The sequence below is a fragment of the Hypanus sabinus genome, chromosome 13, assembly GCF_030144855.1.
Source record: "Hypanus sabinus isolate sHypSab1 chromosome 13, sHypSab1.hap1, whole genome shotgun sequence".
NCBI lineage: Eukaryota > Metazoa > Chordata > Chondrichthyes > Myliobatiformes > Dasyatidae > Hypanus > Hypanus sabinus.
In genome coordinates, this window is record NC_082718.1 from 6824184 (window position 1) to 6845483 (window position 21300).

Sequence of the window (21300 nt, forward strand, 5' to 3'; positions counted from 1 at the left end):
TAAATGAAGGTTGATAGATTCTTGATTCACCAGGGCATGATAGATTAAGGGGAGAAGGAAGCAGAATGGTATTGAGAAGGATAATAAATCAGCCATTATGGAATGGTGAAGCTGACTTGATTAGACAAGTGGCCTAATTCTGTTCCTCTGTTTTACGGTCTTAAGATATGCAGATTGTTTTGACAAACATGTTGATATGTTCTGTAGACTTGTGGGATCTCTGCCATGGTCATACTGACTCCTAGTAATTCTTGGATTTACACAGAAGACTAACAATACATACAGTACATCTTTACTTAAAACTCAAGATTATTTTGGTGCAGAAACATTTAGATCTTTAATGACTCAATTTGCCATAGAAAATTAGCTCATACTGTAATGGGTTTGCCAGGATGGAATGGCATAGGAACTACAGTCCTCTCTTAAGCTGCTGCTTGCTATTCGGGTGGCTTATTGGGACCTTTCGGCTCCACAGTGAGTTCCTTAATGGAGAACAAGTTGATATTTCCTGGAGCTTCAACGCCTATTGCTGTTGTGCTTTTCACAACTCCTCTTTTAGACTGACACACAAGTTATAATATAACTCCTGATAATTGCAATCCCTATCGTTCAATAGGAATGTTCTTGGTAGACCCTTAGCACCTGCAAAGTAATTGGTTCCAACTGAACATTAGAATTTGCATTGTGAATCTAGTTATACTTTTCTATATATTCTTTTTAAGATTCACTGTTTGAGGTTTGTATGAGCTAAACTTAATAGTTATAACTTATTTTTATTACGATCATGGGTACATATGAAGTCTGTGCCAGGTTTACCTTAATTCATGCAGTATTCATGAGTTTCAGTGTGATATATTCACTGTTTCACTATATGTGATGTATTAAGTTTGTGTAACACAAACATTGGATTCAATTTCTGTCGAATAATTGAACCAAACTGATGATTGGCTGCCATGGAGAGAAGGAAAGGTTGTTAAAAGCCCTAGAGCATTTTGTGCACTTACTAATGACATGGTAGTCATAAGTTTAGGAAGCATTCCTTGAAATCAGTAGATTAAGTTTAATTGTTTGTACAAATGAAGATGATTCCTTAAAGGATGTTCCAATTATTTTACTTCTGATATCTTATATTGTGTTAGCATTTTATGCAGCATCAATTCGGTACCTAAAGTTCAATTTTTAGGCAGGTATTTTGATCAGTGTTAGGTTAGCCTCCTTCCATTTTATCTTTTATTAACTTAGAGTTCATAAGAAGCTGTCACAGGTGATTCTCTGGCTGTGACTGTATAAGAAAGAATGGAATCGGGCCCGCCATTTATGAGAACATTGTGATCTAAACTTAACCCTGAACTTACTTTATATACCACACACTGTTTCCAACAAGGGGCAGTGGAGATTAATCAGGAGTGGAATTTTGACATTTCCACTCCACACCAAGATATATTCCACTAAAACACCCAAGACACCTTCCCTAAATACTCAAAACCCAAGTATTTCTGGCCATGTGGCATAATTGTAATTTGACCATGGAGAATTGGAGAAGCTGCACTGCAACCTTAAATACGGTGAATCATAGAATTCCCAAGCTCAGTCTGAAAGACAGTTTGGAAAAAAAAGTCACATTCTGAAGCAACAATGACCTTTAAGTACTTATTAAAATCTGAATCTCTTATATGTTCAGCTTTTTAATAAGATTCCATTACCTCTTGCCATATGTAATGCAAATAGATCAATTTTCATTTTGTATATCCGTCTGAAGACTAATGCTGAAGAAACAGCAGGATTCAATTACACTTGGGTTCCATATATAATGTCTAACAATTGCAATACCAGGAATATTACTAACTATTGGGCCCTGTGAGCATTAAGAATTGTTAAATTTATAATGAAAGTTAAAAGACTTTTTGTTTAAAAACCATTTTGCTAAGAAATTGCATTTGTGCAAAGACACATAAACCATTTTTGCAATAATATTGTATGGATGTTTTTTTAAACAATTAGAAAATTAATTTCCCATAAAACCAACTTCTATTTCACATAGCTATTAATATTAATTGGCTGACCACATATGTTGCTCATTTCTTTTCTGACAACTTCTTTCACTTCTTCTTCCTAAACACAATGAATAAAAATATTCAAAATTATTTGCATTGCACCTCTTTCCTCAACCTTGTTGTAATTTACAGCCTTTGAAATGCTTATGAAATATAATCTCTATTACATAATAGCAGACAAATTTTACGTCATGTGCCGGTGATAATAAGCCTGATTCTGATACAACCATCCTCTGCATTGCAAGCTCCCATGAATAGCAATGAAATTAAGTATTACAGTGAAGTAAAGGGAATTACAGAGGCATGAGAGAGGAGTTTGCCAAAATTGATTGGAAAAGAACACTGGCAATTACTGGAATTTCTGGAAGCAATTGGAAGGCACAGGATATATACATCCCAAAGGGGAAGAAGTATTCTAAAGGAAAGATAACACAATCATGGCTAACACAAGAAGTCAAGGCCAACGTAAAAGGCAAAGAGAGGACATATAATAGAGCAAAAATGAGATGGAAGTTAGAGGATTGGGAAGCTTTTAAAACTACCAGAAGACAGATAGAAAAGTCTTTAAGAAGGTAAAGAAAGAATATGAAAGTAAGCTAGCCAATAATATTAAAGAGGACACCAAAAGTTTCTTCGGATGGATAAAGAGTAAAAGCGAGGTGACAGTGGATATTTGACCACTGGAGAATGATGATGCAGAGGTAGTAACGGGGAACAAGGAAATGGCGGATGAACTGAGTAAGTATTTTGCATCAGTCTTCACTGTGGAAGTTCCAGGTGTCAGGAAAATATGTTAAGTTACCATTACTAGAGAGCAGGTTCTTGGGAGCTGAAAGGTCAGAAGGTAGCAAGTTACCTGGACTGGATGGTGTACAACCCAAAGTTCTGAAAGAGGTGGCTGAAGAGATTATGGAAGCATTGGTAGTGATCTTTCAGGAACCTCTAGATTCTGGAACAGTTCCGGAAGACTTGAAAATTGCAAGTGCCACTCCTCTCTTCAAGAAGGGAGAGAGACAGAAGAAAGGAAACTACCAGCCAGTTAGTCTGACCTCAGTGGTTGGGAAGATGTTGGAATCAATTATTGAGGATGAGGTCTCGTGGTACTTGGAGGCACATGGTGAAATAGGCCATAGTCAGCATGGTTTCCTCAAGGGAAATCTTGTCTGGCAAATCTGTTGGAATTCTTTGAAGAATTAACAAGCAGGATAGACAAAGGAGAACTGGTTGATGTTGTGTACTTGGATTTTCAAGTGGCCTTTGACAAAGAGCCGCACATAAGGCTGCTTAACGAGTTATGAGCCTATGGTATCACAGGAAAGATTCGAGCATGGATAAAGCAGTGGCTGATTGGCAGGAGGTAAAGAGTGGGAATAAAGGGAGCCTTTTCTGGTTGGCTGCCAGTGACTAGTGGTGTTCCACAGGGGTCTGAGTTGGGACCAATTCTTTTTATTTTATAGATCAGTGATTAGGATGATGGAATTAATGGCTTTGTTGCGAAGTTTTCAGACAACAGAGCCAGTCTTTCTAAACAGTTTGTTGAGTGTGTGATAGTTCTGCATCTGTATTCACTAGAATTCAAAAGAATTAGGGGTAACCTCATTGAACCCCATTGAATGGTGAGAGGCCTGGATAGAGTGGATGTGGAGAGGATGTTCCCTATGCTGGGAGAATCTAAGCCCAGAGGGCACAGTCTCAGAATAGAGGGGCATCCTTTTAGAATGGAGATGAGAAGGAACTTCTTTAGCCTGAGAGTGGTAAATCTGTGGAAGCAATTGTCACAGGCAGCTGACTTTATGCCAAGCCTTTATGTATATTTAAGGCAGAAATTGATAAATTCTTGATTTCTCAGGGCATGACAGGATATGGGGAGAAGGCAGGAGATTGGGATTGAGAGGAAAATTGGGTCAGTCATGGTGAAGTGGCAGAGCAGATGCAATGGGCTAAATGGCTTAATTCTGCTCCTCCTGGTCTTAAGTAAATAATCAGGGAATCAGTTTAAGCGTTGTTGGTTGAGGGATAAATATAGGCTCAACTACATTAACCACAATTGTTCTGTTGGAGTACAGTTAAGTCAATCATCAAGAAATGTATAGAGTATGGCACGATTGTAAATCTGCCTAAAGCAGACCGTTCTCTAAAACAGAATGACCGTGTAAGAAGTGGACCAGTGAGGGAGGTCACCAAGAGACCCATGACAACTCTGGAGGAGTTACACAATTCGGTGGCTGAGATGTGAGAGTCTGCACATACAATATTACCCAGGTGCTTTACCAGTCACAGCTTTTCAGGAGAGTGACAAAGAGAAAGCTTCTGTTGGAAAAAAAAACTCTTATGAAATCTCGGCTAGAGTTAACTAGAAGGTATGTGGGAGACTCTGAAGTCAGCTGGAAGAAGGTTCTATGCTCTGATGAAGCCAAAATTGAGCTTTTTTGGCCATCAGATTAAAGGCCATGTTTGGTGAAAGCCAAACACTGCACACGATCAAAAACACACCATCCTACCATGAAGCTTGCTACATCATGCTGTAGGGATGCTTCACTGCAGCAGGCCCTGGAAGGCTTGTGAAGGTAGAGGGTAAAATGAATGCAGCAAAATACAGGGAAATCCTGGAAGAAAACATGATGCAGTCTGATAGAGAACTGTGATTTGGGAGAAGATTTGTTTTCCAGCAAGTCAATGACCTCAAGCATAAAGCCAAAGCTGCGCAGGAATGGCTTAAAAGCAACAAAGTTAATGTCCTGGAGCTTGAGCATTTTTGTAAAGAAGAATGGGGAAAAATTGCAGTGTCTAGATGTGCAAAGCCGGGTAGGGACCTGTCTACACAGACTCGAGGCTGTAAATGCTGCCAAACACGCATCTACTAAAATACAGACTTGAAAGGGTGAGTACTTATGTAATCAACTTTTTCTGTTTTATAATTGTAACTAATTTAGATTTGTTTTCACTTTGACATGAAAGAATCATTTTCTGTTGATCAATGTCAAAAAAGCCAAATTAAATTCACTGTGATTCAACAACAACAAAACATGAAAACATCCGAGGGTTGGGGTGAATACTTTTATAGGCACAGTATATGGGGCAAACAAAAGTAGAAACTTCCCCTTTCCTAACTCAACCTACTGCAAAGGGTTGCTTCAACTAATGTCAGAGCAGCCAAGAAAGACATAATAATAGTGGTAACATAATGGAGCGATTGATAAATTGTTCACTAACATTCATAAACTTAGATGAAAACAAGCCTAAATGTACATTGTTTGAGATCCTTTTTGGAATTAAGTTTATCAGTGACAGCCAAATAAAAAGCACCAACATTATTTTTGTGTCTGGAATGGACCAGCGATGAGGCAGAGTAAGTGAATTGGTCAGGATAATGAATGAGAATCAGGTTTATTATCACCGGCATGTGATGTAAAATTTGTTAATTGTTCAATGTTCAATGTTCAGTTCAATGCAATACATAATATAGAAGAAAAAAAAAGTAAATCTTATTCAGTATACGTATATTGACTAGATTAAAAATTGTGCAAAAAATAGAAATACTATATATTTTTTTAAAAGTGAGGTAGTCCAAGGGTTCAATGTCCATCTAGGAATCAGATGGCAGAGGGGAAGAAAACTGTTCCTGAATCATTGAGTATGTGCCTTCAGGCTTCTGTACCTCCTATCTGATGGTAACAGGGAGGAAAGGGCATGCCCTAGGCGTGGGAGGTCCTTAATAATGGTCGCTGCCTTTCTGAGGCACCGCTCCTGAAGATGTCCTGGGTACTTCATTGGCTAGTACCCAAGATGGAGCCAACTAAATTTACAACCTGCTCCTGTGCAGTAGCCCGCCCCATACCAGACAGTGATGCAGCCTGTCAGAATGTTCTCCACAGTACATCTATAGAAGTTTTTGAGTTTATTTGTTGACATATCAAATCTCTTCAAACTCCTAATAAATTATAGCCACTGTATTGCCTTCTTTATAACTGCATCAATATGTTGGGACCAGGTTAGATCCTCAGAGATCTTGACACTCAGGAACTTGAAACTGCTCACTCTCTCCATTTCTGATCCCTCTACGAGGATTGGTATGTAGAAACCTATGGCACAATACAGGCCCGTCAGCCCACATTGCTGTGCCAAACATGTACTTACTTTAGTAATTACCTTGGGTTACCATAGCCCTCTATTTTTCTAAGCTCCATTGAAACATAAGAAAACCTATAGCACAATACAGGCCCTTTGGCCCACAATGCTGTGTTGCACATGTTCTTACTTAGAAATTACTTAGAGTTACCCTTAATCCTCTATTTTTCTAAGCTCCATGTACCTATCCAGGAGACTCTTAAAAGACCCTGTCATATCTGCCTCCACCACTGTTGCCGGCAGCCCATTCCACGTGCTCACCCCCTCTGTGTAAAAACCTAATCCTTGACATTTCGGAAGGGTAAGATGATGTGTTCTTTCGTCTTACCCTTCCAGAAGTCCACAATCAGCTCTTTCGTCTTACTGACATTGAGTGCCAGGTTGTTGCTGCGGCACCATTCCACTAGTTGGCATATCTCACTCCTGTATGCCCTCTCATCACCTCCTGAGATTCTACAATGGTTGTATCGTCAGCGAATTTATAGATGGTATTTGAGCTATGCCTTGCCACGTAGTCGTGCATATAAAGAGTAGAGCAGTGGGCTAAGTACATACATGCCACACTTGTTAAAACTGGACAACTGATTATCTATCTTGGCCTTTGGCATTCAATTATGGAGTACAGACCACAATCACACAGGCTATGCCTAATGCCTTCTTCACTGAGAACCAATTTTTATGGTAAACGGAAAATTTTCACTGTCACTTTTATTAGTGCAATTCCCTCATTCACCAGAATTATTTAAATTAACTTAAAAACCTTGAATGTAGAGTTTTAAACTGAGAATTGAAGCTTCTAGTCTGTTATAACCAGTATTATATGACTGTGCGTATCAAGGTCACATTGGAACGCTGCGGTATTTTTTGAGAGGATAAAACAGAAAGAAATGGGAGACATTACCCCTTAATTCCTTCAGTTTACAGTGGTCAAGAATGACTCTTAATGCTCAAGGAATAATGTGTGAAGTAGGAAATAAGGAAAATATTGAAAGAAAATGATTGGTGGTAGAGAGGGAAAGTGATTTTTTTGTTTGATGTTAATGACTTTCATCCTTTAAACAAGTGTAAGATTCAGGAGAAAAGCTGAGAGAGAGTGGATTAGGAAGTGCAGGGATATAGGTGGAATGGGGGTGCAGGTGGAATTGAAAGTTGCAAAAAAAAAACCCAAAAATCTGACTCATTATGCACCTTAAATGTTTTCTAAGGATACTTACTGAAAGTCCAGGATCTCCTTTCTCACCTTTCAGTCCCATGGGTCCAATTTCTCCCTGCTCAGGGCGGAAATAGATTTATTCAATAGTGAATAATTCCTCATTGAATTATCTTCATTCTTGTTTGGGTTGTTCCAAAATTAAAACTTCAAAAGTTCAATGTATGATAACCATTATATAAATTTTCAGCCTGGAATCAAAAGGGGCTCCTCGAAGGCTGTGTTCTGATACACTCTCTAAGCTTCCTGCTACCGAACTTCATCTCATCTTAACAACATATGTTTCTATTTTCCATCATGGATTTCTATCAAAAGTCATTCCTATCAAATTTCCATTATTCTTTATTATTCTCTGTACACTATTAAGTATGATGTCACAGTATTGTACAAAAAGATGAAATGGATGTTAGGTCCCATTGTTCATTAGATATCAATTATCTAGACAGGTAGAAGATGCCACTGTGTATAAATTAGCTTATCTCTGTAACTGATGGTGGGTGTACTAAAATTACTATCAATAATCCTATATGAAATAATGACATAACTCTAGATTCCCAGTAATTTTGAATAATCATTTCAATAGATCAAAATCTGCTCAAACGTGCATAATGGTGTAGATTGACACATAATGAAAAGTTGAGGGGAGGCATGGAAAAGTTTAAACTGAAAAAGAAGGATTAAAGATTTTCTGCAATTTTGCACTTCATCACTGAGTCACAATGAGTTTGGAAATACATTGGACCAGCAAATGAAGATCAACAGTGTAGACATAGTCAACGGATGGACAACTTGGGGTAGAGCAGGGCAAGAACACTAAAGTGTTTGCAAATAAAGTTGAAAATTCGAAATGTTGGTAGGCAACAGAAGTTGACACAAATAACAAAACAAATGATCAGTGCATTGCTTCTGGAATTCACTGGGATTTTTTTAGTCTCATGTTGTTTTGCAAATTATTTTGTTCTGCGTGTAACTTGTTTTTGCATATTGAGTTTTATAATATGACAATGTTTTGGAGAAATCCATCCAGCATAGAGCAGGCCCTTCGAACCATGCCACCCCTAATACCACCAAAACATTGGTGTGGACTCCCCATGTAGTTCCATTTCAGTAGGCTCTGAAATGCAATTGAATTCATGGGCTTGGACTTCTCTGCCTTTAACATTGACTCCAATGCCAGCAGAAGGCAATGTGGCCCTATAATACTGAAGATGGAATACCTTGTCCCTAAAGAGTTCCTTCTCTAATTCTCTGACTATAGCGTTGTGAGCAGTACTAAGAGAAAAATAGTGCATGGTCCAAAAATACCAGTCAAACTTAAGGAGAAAGAGGCCTGGCCTGAAATAATCTTTTCTACATCAGAGAATTTAAAAAAACTAGATGAGGTCTCTTAGCTTGTAATGCCAACATAACATGTATGCCCACGTACCGCTGGAAGATAATGCAGGGTTTTTTTTCACAGTTTACAAAGCTCAAAAATAAGTGAGTTACACATATTAATTTTTGATTTATATTCTTAGCCAAAGGAATACAAAGCACCTATGTTTTTTAGAGTCATAGAGAAGTACAACACAGAAGCAGGCCCTTTGGCCCATCTAGTCCATACCAAATCCATTTAAACTGTCTATTCCCAATGACCTGCACTGGAGCCATAGCCCTCTTTATCCCTATTATCCATGCACTATCCAAAACTCTATTAAACACTGAAATTGAGCTTGCACAGACCATTTCTACTGGCAGCCTATTCCACACTCTCATGACCCGCTGAGTGAAGATGTTTCCCCGCAAGTTTCCCTTAAACTTCTCACTTTTCGGCCTTAAGCCAGGACCTCAGGTTATAGTCCTATACAACCTCAGTGGAAAAAACCTGCTTGCATTTACTCTATCGATATGCCTCATAATTTTGTATACCTCTATCAAATCTAAAGAATGCAGTGCTAACCTATTCAATCTTTCCATATAACTCAGGTCCTCTAGACCTGGCAACATCCTTGTAAATTTTCTCTGTACTCCTTCAACCTTGTTTACATCTTTCCTGCAGGTAGCTGACCCAAACTGTACCCAATACTCCTAATTAGGTCTCACCAACATTTTATACTACTTCACCATAACATCCCATCTGCACTCAATATATTGATTTATGAAGGCCAATGTGCCAAAAGCTTTCTTTAAGTTGCCACCTACCTGTGACACCACTTTCATTGAATTATGGCCCTGTATTCCCAGACCCCTTTAGTCTACCACACTCTTCAGTGCCCTACTGTTCACTGTGTAAGGTCTACATTGGTTGGTTCTACCGACGTGCAAAACCTTGCACTTGTTTGCATTAAATTCCACACGCCATTTTATCCAAAAATCATATTTTTAAAATCATTTTGCATATATTATGCCATAGTCATGTTTTATGTTGGCAGTCCCACCCAGTCTGGGCATTTCTGAGTGAAATTCATCTTAGCAAGATTTTGTGATCAATATCACCTTTGCCTTTCCATTGGAAATTGCAGCAAAACAAAGGCGTTGCTTCTCCTTTTACATGTTATAGGTGACAAAGAAACCAGTGAGTTCTTAAATCTTACTGATGTAACTTGAATAGATTACATTAGGATGGCCACCTTATAATTTGTCACCTTATTAGTAAAGTGTACTTGCATCATCAACACCCAGGCATCTGATAACACAATGTAGGCTGTGGTATCCTATTTTTAGCAAATGTAAAGCATTCAAAAGTAAAGCATACTTACACGTGATGGGGGTGAGTGGGTGGCTGAAGTTATGCACTTAATTGGTCAGAGAACAAGTTTAGATTGTACAGGAAGAACAAAGCAAGCATTTCATTCCTTTTATTGCAAATGTGTGTGTGCTTGCGTGTGAGGGATTAAGATAGACACTTCAGGGGAGAGGTCATCATCAAACTTTCAATTAATTATTTAAGCATTGGAATAAAGTACATGAAGTGAAATGTGACACTAATTGGTCACATTCGTCTTTGTGCAATGATTCATTCTTTACTGTGAAATATTGAGAATGCCAGTTTGAACGGTATGTTCACTTGGAAATAAGATAATTACCATTAGCCAGGGTAATGTGGGGAGGAGGAAAAGGGGTACTATATAACTGGATGAGTAGGAATCTTTAACTCCACTTCTTCAACTTATGTAATCATGTCCATTGCAAGGGTGAAATGAGTTCAGAGCTGATGTTGTTTAATGACTTAAAAATGCAATTAATTTTGTTATAAACACCTTCCTATCTCTGAGGATATTTTGTAGTAGATTAAAGATGCAAGAATAAGTAGAAAATTAAAGTGAAATATTGCTCAAAGAAGAGCTTCACCAATCTCCACTGTCAGTATTCTTGTGAGACAATCAAGTTACATGATACTTTTTTATATTCAACCATATTGTTGGATAATTACCAATGCCGAAAATTATGGAGTTGTAGCGGTGTGCTACACGCAGCGCTAAAATTACGACACGGAGTCGGTAACTGCAGTCGCAGGAAAAAAATTTATTCGAAATCCTCAGCCTCACTTTTAAGCCTCCCTCAACCTGCCCCCCCCCCCCCCGTGGCGCAGAGGCTCCAAAGCTCTGTGCTCACAAACCCCCGTAGGCTATCTAATTGTGAGCCGGTTCGGATGTGCCAGGAAATGGGTCGCCACATAACCCCCCCCCCCCAGAACCAGCGATACACCCCCCCCAATGTCCACAGTCTGGGCCAGAACCTGCTTGGGAGGTCGGCCTCTGCGCTGAGGTGCCGGAAACTCGGCCGGTTGCGCCAGGTCCACATGGGCCGGTTTGAGGCGGTCCACCGTGAAAACCTCCTCTTTCCCCCCAACGTCCAGCACGAACATGGACCCGTTGTTCCAGAGCACCATAAACGGCCCCTCGTATGGCAGCTGCAGCGGTGGCCGATGCCCGCCCCTTTGTACAAACACAAACTTACAGTTCTGCAGGTCTTTGGGTACGCAGGTCAGGTTCCGCCCATGCTATGAAGTGGGTATGGGGGCCAGGTTACCGAGCTTCTCGCGTAGTCTGCCCAGGACTGCTGCGGGATCTTCCTCTTGCCCCCGTGGGGTTGGTAGGAACTCCCCGGGGACGACCAGGGGCGCGCCGTATACCAACTCGGCCAACGAGGCGTGCAGGTCATCCTTGGGCGCTGTGCGGATGCCGAGTAGGACCCAGGGAAGCTCGTCCGCCCATTTGGCTCCTTGCAGGCGGGCCATGAGGGCCGACTTCAGGTGACAGTGGAAACGCTCCACTAGCCCGTTCGACTGTGGGTGGTAGGCAGTTGTGTGGTGCAGCTGAGTCCCCAAAAGGCTGGCCATAGCTGACCACAGGCTGGAGGTGAACTGGGCGCCTCTGTCGGAGGTAATGTGGGCCGGTACACCAAAGCGAGATATCCAGGTGGTGATCGGGGCTCGGGCGCAAGATTCGGAGGTGGTGTCGGTGAGCGGGATCGCCTCTGGCCATCTTGTGAACCGGTCCACGATAGTCAGGAGGTAACGCGCTCCGCGCGACACTGGCAGGGGGCCCACGATATCCACATGAATGTGGTCGAAACGCCGGTGGACGGGATGGAATTGCTGCGGTGGGGCTTTGGTGTGCCGCTGCACCTTGGCCGTCTGGCAGTACATGCACGTTTTGGCCCATTCACTGACCTGTTTGCGGAGTCCGTGCCAAACAAACCTGCTGGAAACCATCCGGACAGTCGTCCGGATGGAGGGATGCGCCAAGTTATGAATGGAGTCGAAAACACAGTGCCGCCAGGCTGTCGGGACGACGGGACGGGGCTGGCCGGTGGTGACGTCACAGAGTAGGGTCCTCTCACCTGGGCCTACGGGGAGGTCCTGGAGCTGCAAACCGGAGACTGCGGTTCTGTAACTCGGAATCTCCTCATCCACCTGCTGCGCCTCTGCCAGTGCCTCAAAGTCTACCCCTTGGGAAAGGGCATGAACGGTAGGGCGAGAGAGCGCATCCGCCACGACATTGTCCTTACCCGAGACGTGCCGGACATCCGTCGTGTATTCAGAGATGTAGGACAGGTGGCGTTGCTGGAGGGACGACCAGGGGTCGGACGCTTTCGTAAACGCAAAGGTAAGCGGTTTGTGGTCCGTGAACGCGGTGAAGGGCCGACCTTCTAGGAAGTACCTGAAATGCCGGATTGCCAGGTACAGCGCCAACAGTTCCTAGTCGAAAGCACTGTACTTGAGGAGCTCGGGTGGCCGCAGGTGTTTGCTGAAAAACGCCAGGGGTTGCCAGCGACCTGTGATGAGTTGCTCCAGCACCCCACTGACTGCCGTGTAAGATGCGTCCACTGTGAGGGCGGTAGGGGCGTCCATTCTGGGATGTACTAGCATTGCGGCGTTCGCCAAAGCTTCCTTCATTTGAACGAAAGCGGCGGCGGACTCCTCGTCCCAGGTAATGTCCTTGCTCGGACCCGACATCAGGGCGAACAGGGGGCGCATGATCTGGGCAGCTGAAGGGAGGAAGCGGTGGTAGAAATTGACCATACCTACGAATTCCTGAAGGCCTTTGATCGTGGTGGGTCGGGGGAAGTGGCGGACCGCATCTACCTTAGCGGGCAGAGGGGTTGCCCTGTCTTTAGTAATCCTGTGGCCCAGGAAGTCAATGATATCGAGTCCGAACTGGCATTTGGCCAGTTTGATTGTTAAACCGTACTCACTCAGTCGGGCGTAGAGTTGACGGAGGTGGGACAGATGCTCCTGACGACTGCTGCTGGCTATGAGGATGTCGTCCAAATAGATGAACGTGAAGTCCAGGTCCCGTCCCGCCGCGTCCATTAACCGCTGGAACGTCTGTGTGGCATTCTTCAGGCCGAATGGCATGCGGAGGAACTCGAAAAGGCCAAACGGGGTGATGAGAGCCGTTTTGGGGACGTCGTCAGGATGCATCGGGATTTGATGGTACCCTCGGATGAGGTCTACCTTGGAGAAGATCCGTGCGCCGTGCAGGTTTGCTGCAAAGTCCTGAATGTGCGGCACAGGGTAGCGGTCCGGTGTGGTAGCCTCGTTCAGCCTGCGGTAGTCGCCGCACGGTCTCCAGCCCCCCGTCGCTTTGGGCACCATGTGCAGGGGGGAGGCCCATGGGCTGTCGGACCGCCGGATGATCCCCAATTCCTCCATCCTCTGGAACTCCTCCTTCGCCAGTTGGAGCTTGTCCGGGGGAAGCCGCCGAGCGCGGGCATGGAGGGGTGGTCCCTGGGTCGGGATGTGGTGCTGTACGCCGTGTCGGGGCATGGCCGCTGTGAACTGCGGTGCCAGAACCGATGGGAACTCCGCCAGGACCCTGGTGAAGTCGTTGTCGGACAGCGTGATGGAGCCGAGGTGAGGGGCTGGCAACTGGGCTGCACCCAGGGAGAATGTCTGAAAGGTCTCGGCGTGGACGTCTCTTCCTGGGCAGGTCGACCAGTAGGCTGTGAGCCCGCAAGAAATCCGCACCCAGAAGCGGTTGGGCTACGGCGGCCAGTGTAAAGTCCCACGTGAACTGGCTGGAGCCGAACTGTAGCTGCACCTGACGGGTGCCATAGGTCCTTACTGTGCTGCCATTCACGGCCCTCAGGGGGGGACCCGGTGCCCTGCTGTGGGTGTCGTAACTCGTCGGAGGTAAAACGCTGATCTCAGCATCAGTATCGACCAAAAACCGGCGTCCCGACCTTCTATCCCACACATACAGGAGGCTATCCCGATGGCCAGCCACCGTAGCCATCAGCGGCGGCTGGCCCTGGCGCTTCCCGGGAACTTGCAGGGCGGGCGACAATGGCGGGCTTCTGCGCCCCACCGCTGGTGGTAGAAGCACCAGTGTTCCTTGGGCCGTGGGTTGGCGGGCTCTGCGGCCGGGCCTGGACTGGTTTGCTGCTGGGAGCATGGCTGGGAGATCTGTTCGATGGACGCCCCGCTCACCTTTTTGGCGTTCCACAGCAAGTCTGCCCGGGCTGCCACCTTCCGGGGGTCACTGAAATCCGCGTCGGACAGCAGCTGGCGTATGTCCTCGGGCAGCTGCTCCAGGAATGCCTGCTCAAACATGAGGCAGGGTGTGTGTTCGTCGGCGAGAGACAACATCTCATTCATTAAAGCTGATGGAGGTCTGTCGCCCAAGCCATCCAGGTGCAGTAAACGGGCAGCCCGCTCGCGCCGTGAGAGTCCGAAAGTCCTGAGGAGCAGGGCTTTGAATTCTGTGTACTTGCCGTTTGCCGGGGGCGACTGTACGAACTCCGCGACCTGGGCCGCTGTGTCCTGGTCGAGGGAGCTCACCACGTAGTAGTAGCGGGTGTCTTCTGAGGTGATCTGGCGAACGTGGAATTGGGCTTCGGCTTGCTGGAACCATAGGTTCGGTCGCTGTGTCCAGAAACCCGGCAGTTTCAACGAAACCGCATGAACAGAGGCGGCATCGGTCATTTCTGGTCCAAAAATCGTTTGGACCGTCAGGGTCACCAATTGTAGCGGTGTGCTACACGCAGCGCTAAAATAACGACACGGAGTTGGTAACTGCAGTCGCAGGAAAAAACTTTATTCGAAATCCTCAGCCTCACTTTTAAGCCTCCCTCAACCTGCCCCCCGTGGCGCAGAGGCTCCAAAGCTCTGTGCTCGCAAACCCCCGTAGGCTATCTAATTGTGAGCCGGTTCGGATGTGCCAGGAAATGGGTCGCCACAGAGTCCCAATTATATGCATCTATTGCAATACTCTTATTGAATCTAGAATGACTTTAACCCCACATGCACTCTACCACAATACATGGAAGTAATTCAACCTGGACTGCATGTATAAATGCTAAACATCAACACTACAACTTGAAATCCACACATACACCTAAATTGAAAAACCAGTGGTTGATGTAAGCCACTCATAAAGTAGGATTCCAGTGTGAGGGGATAGGAGAATGAACATTGTGGTTTGCTTTAAAATGCATTTTTGCCAGCTGGTAAAATCATCAAATTGAATTACCACTAGAAATTTAGTTCTGTGGCTGCTTTGGAAGCAATGGAAATAGGTCAATTATATGATCATTGTTTATATGTAATATCCAAATTGGTCCAATGAATCATAAACTTCCTCCTTTATGCTGGGTCTCTTTAAATTTACAACTATCTTCTCTCTGATGTTTCATCCAAGAGACAATCTTTTAGCTCTTACCGGAAAATCTGGTATCCATTCTTTCTCCCAATAACAATTTGTGAGTTTGCAATATTCAAACTCTTATATGATTATTGGAATTGGCTTATTATTGTCATTGTACTGAGAAACAGTGAAAAGCTTATCTTGCATGCTATTCACAAAGATCAAGTAATTATACAGTCCATTGAGGAAAAACAATGACAATGCAGAACGGAGTGTAACTGCTACAGAGAACTTGCAGTGCTGGTAAACAATGAAGTGCAAATGCAGATTGTGAGGGGAAGAGTTAATCTCTTTGGTGAAACATAGCAAGGGCCTGACTAATGTCTCTGGGCTGTGAATTGTTAATGCCGATACTGCCAAAAATTTGGATTTATTGTCTTCACAGCCTGGGAAAGGATTTAATGAGAAAAAGAAATTATAAACTAGAAAATAGTTGCCAATGTTGTGATGTTATCTGTCTAATGCAATGAGAAGAATAGGAAAAATTTCATGCTCCATTTATTATCTGCAGCTAATTAAGTCAAAGCTCTTAAAATAGCATATTTGGATGATTTACCATATCTACGCTTTCAGCTGCATAGCTCATAGCAAATACAAATACATTTTAAAACAATTCGTCTGGAAGGAAATGTAGCAAGAAAGTTGTCCCTTTTCCAGTCCTTAATCTTTAGTGCAGTGCTTTTGACTTATACTTAAATGCAGGGGTCTTGCAGTGGTAATTAGTGGTGTTCTTCTGGGGTCAGTATTGGGACAACTGCTTTTCACAATGATTTAGATTATGAAATTGATGGTTTTGTGGCAAAGTTTGCGGATGATATGAAGATAGGTAGTGCTGATGAAGCAATGCAATTGCAGAAGGGTTTGGACAAATCTGAAGAAAGAACAAAAAAGTGGCAAATGGGATACAGTGTTGGGAAATGTATGATAATGCATTTTGGTAAAAGAAACAATAGTGCAGACTATTATCCAAATGGGGAGAAGGTTCAAACATCAGAGGTGCAGAGGGACTTGGGAATCCTCGTGTAAGACTCCCAGAAGGTTAATTTGCAGATTGAGTCTGTGGTTAGGGAAGCAAATGCAATGTCAGCATTTATTTCAAGGGGATTAGAATAGAAAAGCAAGGAGATAATACTAAGTCTTTATAAGACACTAGTCAGCCAGCACTTGGAGTACTGTCAACAATTTTGAGTCCCATATCTCAGAATACCTCTCCAACGTCAGCACATCCTTTCTTAGATAAGGGGCTCAGAACTTCCCACACTATTCAAAGTGAGGTCTTACCAGCGCTTTATAAAGCCTCAACATTACATCCTTCGTTTTATATTCTCGTCCTCTTGAAATGAATGTTAACATCACATTTGCCTTCCTCACCACAGACTCAACCTGCAAATTAACCTTCAGGGAATCCTGCACAAGGACTCCCAAATCCTTTTGCATCTCGGATTTTTGAAGGTACTAATGACTCAAAGCAGTGACTGCAATGCATACTAGAGAATCTTGCATAACTTGGAATGCCCACACAGTTAGTGACAACTGTTCTGATGCCGGGCATTTTCTCCTTTGGGGCAATAAGCCAATAGACACATAATAACTGCTAATAATTGCTCGGCATGTGTGCCACCCTTTCCTGCAAGACAGCTGTATGTGGTTGTCGTATTGTAATGTGTCTAGGTGATGTGCTTGATACTTGTATAATTAGTAGAGGTATGTGTAATTATTAGATATGAACAGTACATGCATGAATGTGTGTATCTGTGTGTAGATTGTATTAATAGTAGTTATGCAAGAGGACATAAGACTGCTTAACAGTCCAGAGTAACAGAGGCAGCGCTAGTACAGGTTGAGCAATGTATGTGTATTGCATACGGCAATTGCTGGAAGATGGGACTTTTGATGCCTTCAATAACATTGACTTGTCTGTGAAATGATTTATCCATTTCTGGTACTACATCTATCTCCAAGGTGCTTTGTTCCTGGAGTTGGCCCATTAGTTGCTTCTTTCCACTAGCATTTCAAAAGTTCAAAGTAAATTTATCCAAGTTCATATACGTCACTGTATACACCCTGAAATTCATTCTCATATGGGCATTCACAATAAGAATGAAGCAACACAATAGAACCAATGAAAACCCACACACAACAAAGATGGCAAAAGACAACAGTTGTGCAAATACAAAAAGAGAAAGAAAAGCAAAATAATAGCAATAAATATTGAGAACATGAGCTGTAGAGTCCTTGAAAGTGAGTCCATAGGTTGCTGAATCAGTTCAGTGTTGGGATGAGTGAAGTTATCTCCTATGGTTCGAGAGCCTGATGGTTGAGGAGAAATAACTATTCCTGAATCTGGTACTGTGGTACTTGAGGCTTCAGTACCTCCTTTCTGATGGCAGCAGCGAGAAGAGAACATGGCCTGGATGGTGAGGGTCCTTGATGATAAATGCTGCTTCTCTGCAACAACACTCCGTGTAGAATTGCTCAATGGTGGAGAAGGTTTTACCATGATTGTCTGGCCCATATCCACTGCTCATGGTCTTCATGGTAATCTTGGATGAATTTCTGGAGACTGAAGCATAGAATAGAATATTTCCCTGCCCCATATTTCATTGCTTAAAATGTCTGGAACCATGTTTCAAAACCAGATTCCTATAGTTTTCCCTACTTCAACTGGCTTTATAACAATAGAATGACCTCTAGCAGCAACTGGAAGCAATGAACATTCACGAGGAAATCTGCAGATGCAGGAAATTCAAGCAACACACACAAAATGCTGGTGGAACACAGCAGGCCAGGCAGCATCTATAGGAGAAGCACTGTCGAAGTTTCGGGCCGAGACCCTTCATCAGGACTGAACATTTCTGCTTTCATAAGTTCATGCATAGCTTCGATCAACACCAGTTAACTTCAACTGGTGCTAGTCACTCGCAAAAGTGCACCCTATGGATACATGCTGAAATGAATCAGCATGGTACATGAGTGATAGAGGCTACCAATGCAATACAGAAGAGTGTATTAATTTTAATGTTGGTGCCATTGAGTAAATGTAGCCAAGGGTCCAAAGTGCAGCTGAGATGTGTCGCCAGAGCTGAAGATCCAGAGAGCTGGTGTCTGGACTGTGAGTAAGCTTGTGGCTTAAGCCAAGGTCTGGATTGCTTGCATGTTTCCTGCTGCCTTTAAACTCACTGGTTCATTGGCAAATAGATTGTACCACATGTACTATTTTACAGGTACTACAGTGTAACATGTAAAATAAGATAGAATAAAATCATCATGAGCATCCAGAAATACAGAAAATGCAGAGTAATGTCCAGAAATCAAGAATATCTGTTAGTCTGGCACTAACAAATTTCTAAGAGTTCTGGATTTTCGGAATTTTACTGAATTACTGTAGAATCAGTCCACTTGCAACTATCAGCAAAGTGATGGGACGAATTGTCAAAAATTCTGTGGAAATATACCTGATAAAATTGAGCTTCCTACCCAGTTTTAGTCTGGGTTTGTCCAGAATCAAATAGTCCAGACCTTATTATAGTTATAGTCGAAACATGGATGAAATAACTGAAATCCAGAGGTGAGGCAAGAGTCCTAAAGATCAAGAACATTTGACTGAGCATGACATAACGGAGCCTTGGTAAAACTGAAATCTGTGAGCATATAAGGAAGAAAAAAATAATATGTTTGGAATAAAACATAGAACAGTACAGCACAGTATGGCTCTTTGGCCCTTCGTGTTATGCCAATTAATATAAGCTTACTCTTTAAATAATCTAACTCCTTCTTTACAACCTACATGTTTCTTCCATCCTTTTGCCTATCTAAGAGTCTTTCTAAATGTCCTTATTTTATCTGCCTCTACCACCACACTGGCCATGCATTTCAGGCACATGGCACTACCTCTGACACCTCTTACTTTTTCTCTACTTGCCTTAAGTGGACATCCTTTGGTACTGGCCGTTGCCACCCTGGGAAAATGTAGCTGTGTGTCCACGCTCTCATAATCTTATACATCTCTGTGAAGTCACATCTTATCCTCCTCTTTTCCAAAGAAAAAATCCCTAGCTCATTCAACCTTTCCGAAGAAGACATGCTCTCCAATCCAGGCAGCACCCTCTCTAAAGCTTCCACATCCTTCCAATAACGAAGCGACCAGAACTGAACACAATACTCCGACTGAGGTCTGACCTGAATTATATACAGCTGCAAAATAATCTCACGGCTCTTTAACCTAATCCTTCCAATAATGAAGGTTAATGCCTGCTGAACAATCCTATAAACTTGTGTGTCAACTTTGAGGGAATGATGGACTTCGATTGCAGGGTTCTCTGTTGCTGCATATTGTTAAGAATCCTGTCATTAACCCTGTACTCCACCTTCAAGTTCAGTCTTCCAAAGTGTGTCCTTTCACATTTCCTTCATTTAACTATATTTGCCATTTCTCCATCCAGCTCTGCATCCTGTCTCTATCCCTTTGTACCTTCGACAACCTTACACACTATTCGCACCACCACCAGCCTCTGTTCCATCTGCATACTTACTAACCTACCCTTTGCATTACTAACCCTAACCCTAACCCTACCCTTCCACTTCTTCACCCTAGTCAAGGCACGTATCAGGAGCATGTGTGAATCAACACTTGTGTGATGCAGGGCATTTCTAAGAAGCTCAATGCCATTCAGGTTAAAGCAGCCTGTTTGATTGGAAGCCTGTCAAACATCCGAAAAGTTCATTCTATCTACCACCATTGTATGATGATTGTAGTGTGTATCAGCAACAAAATACTCTGTAGATACAGTTTGTCCAGGACAAGCAACAAGGTTTCAGATATATGGCTACAGAACCACATTGAAGTATTGCAATATCTTGACTTGGACATGTATCATTAACCCTTCATTGTCACTGGATCTTTGTCTTGCACTGTGAAAAACCTTCACCACAAGGACTGTAGCATTTCAAGACCAGTCTCCATCATCTTTTCAAGGGCAATAAACATTGGCCTGGTCAAAACAACAAATCTAATAAAATGAGCAATTAACAAATAATTCATTGCATACTTTTCAACTAGCTTATTAGGAATTTACTAACCAGATTTCCCTTTCCTCCTGAAATCCCTGGAAAGCCTCTCTTGCCATGGCAGGTTCGGCCTCGCTTCCCCGGTTCACCCTAAAAGAAGGAAGAATATTCATAAATAAATACTTCAGTAGCATTTTTTGAGTTGTCACTTGCTGATAATGCTTAAAATACTGATGTTTCTGAAATATTGTCCCATTAATGCCAACAGCCCCTCAGAATTGAACTGCAGTGGATATTCTTGAAATATAAGCCTAGGGAGGGAGTACCAATAGACAACTAATTTGTTCAGAAAACACAGCTGAGACTGATATTATCAAACATGCATTGTTGTGATATTTTCTGAAGAATTGGGAATTCATTGGATATTAATCAGGAATAAATGCCAAATCCTTTATTTTTGCAATGCAGAGGTCAGAAATATTGACCTGTGCTTTGGTTTAGAAGTCAAATATCTTAGGCGGAAAAATTATCACCAGCATTCTCTTTGTTCTCTGCACCCCTCTCTTCTCTCTAACTTTTCCTGATTATCATGAAAGTTAATTCTGTTTCTTTTCCAGAAAAAAAACTGCCTGATCTGCTGAGTTATTTCAGCATTGTCTGTATTTCGATTCATATTTCAATATTTGCCTTACCCCACTATCTTATTCTGGCTTCTTAGACCATAAGACATGGAGCAGAACTCAGCTATTTGACCCATTAAGTCTGCTCT

At 42.8% G+C, this 21300-nt stretch overlaps 1 protein-coding gene and 1 long non-coding RNA gene across 3 annotated transcripts in view; one reads left to right on the forward strand and one right to left on the reverse strand.

The window, feature by feature from the left end:
• LOC132403616 (uncharacterized) overlaps positions 1–21300 on the forward strand; it is a 331526-nt gene that overhangs the window by 97622 nt on the left and 212604 nt on the right. The window lies entirely within an intron of this gene.
• The window catches only part of LOC132403613 (collagen alpha-1(VII) chain-like), a 414548-nt gene that overhangs the window by 38040 nt on the left and 355208 nt on the right, over positions 1–21300 (reverse strand). The window contains exons 91-93 of the mRNA XM_059987065.1: positions 20604–20681; positions 7397–7450; positions 2064–2112 (exon numbers count right to left, since the gene is read on the reverse strand). Of these exons, the coding sequence (XP_059843048.1) occupies positions 2064–2112; positions 7397–7450; positions 20604–20681 (181 nt within the window). The remainder of the gene's footprint in view (positions 1–2063; positions 2113–7396; positions 7451–20603; positions 20682–21300) is intronic.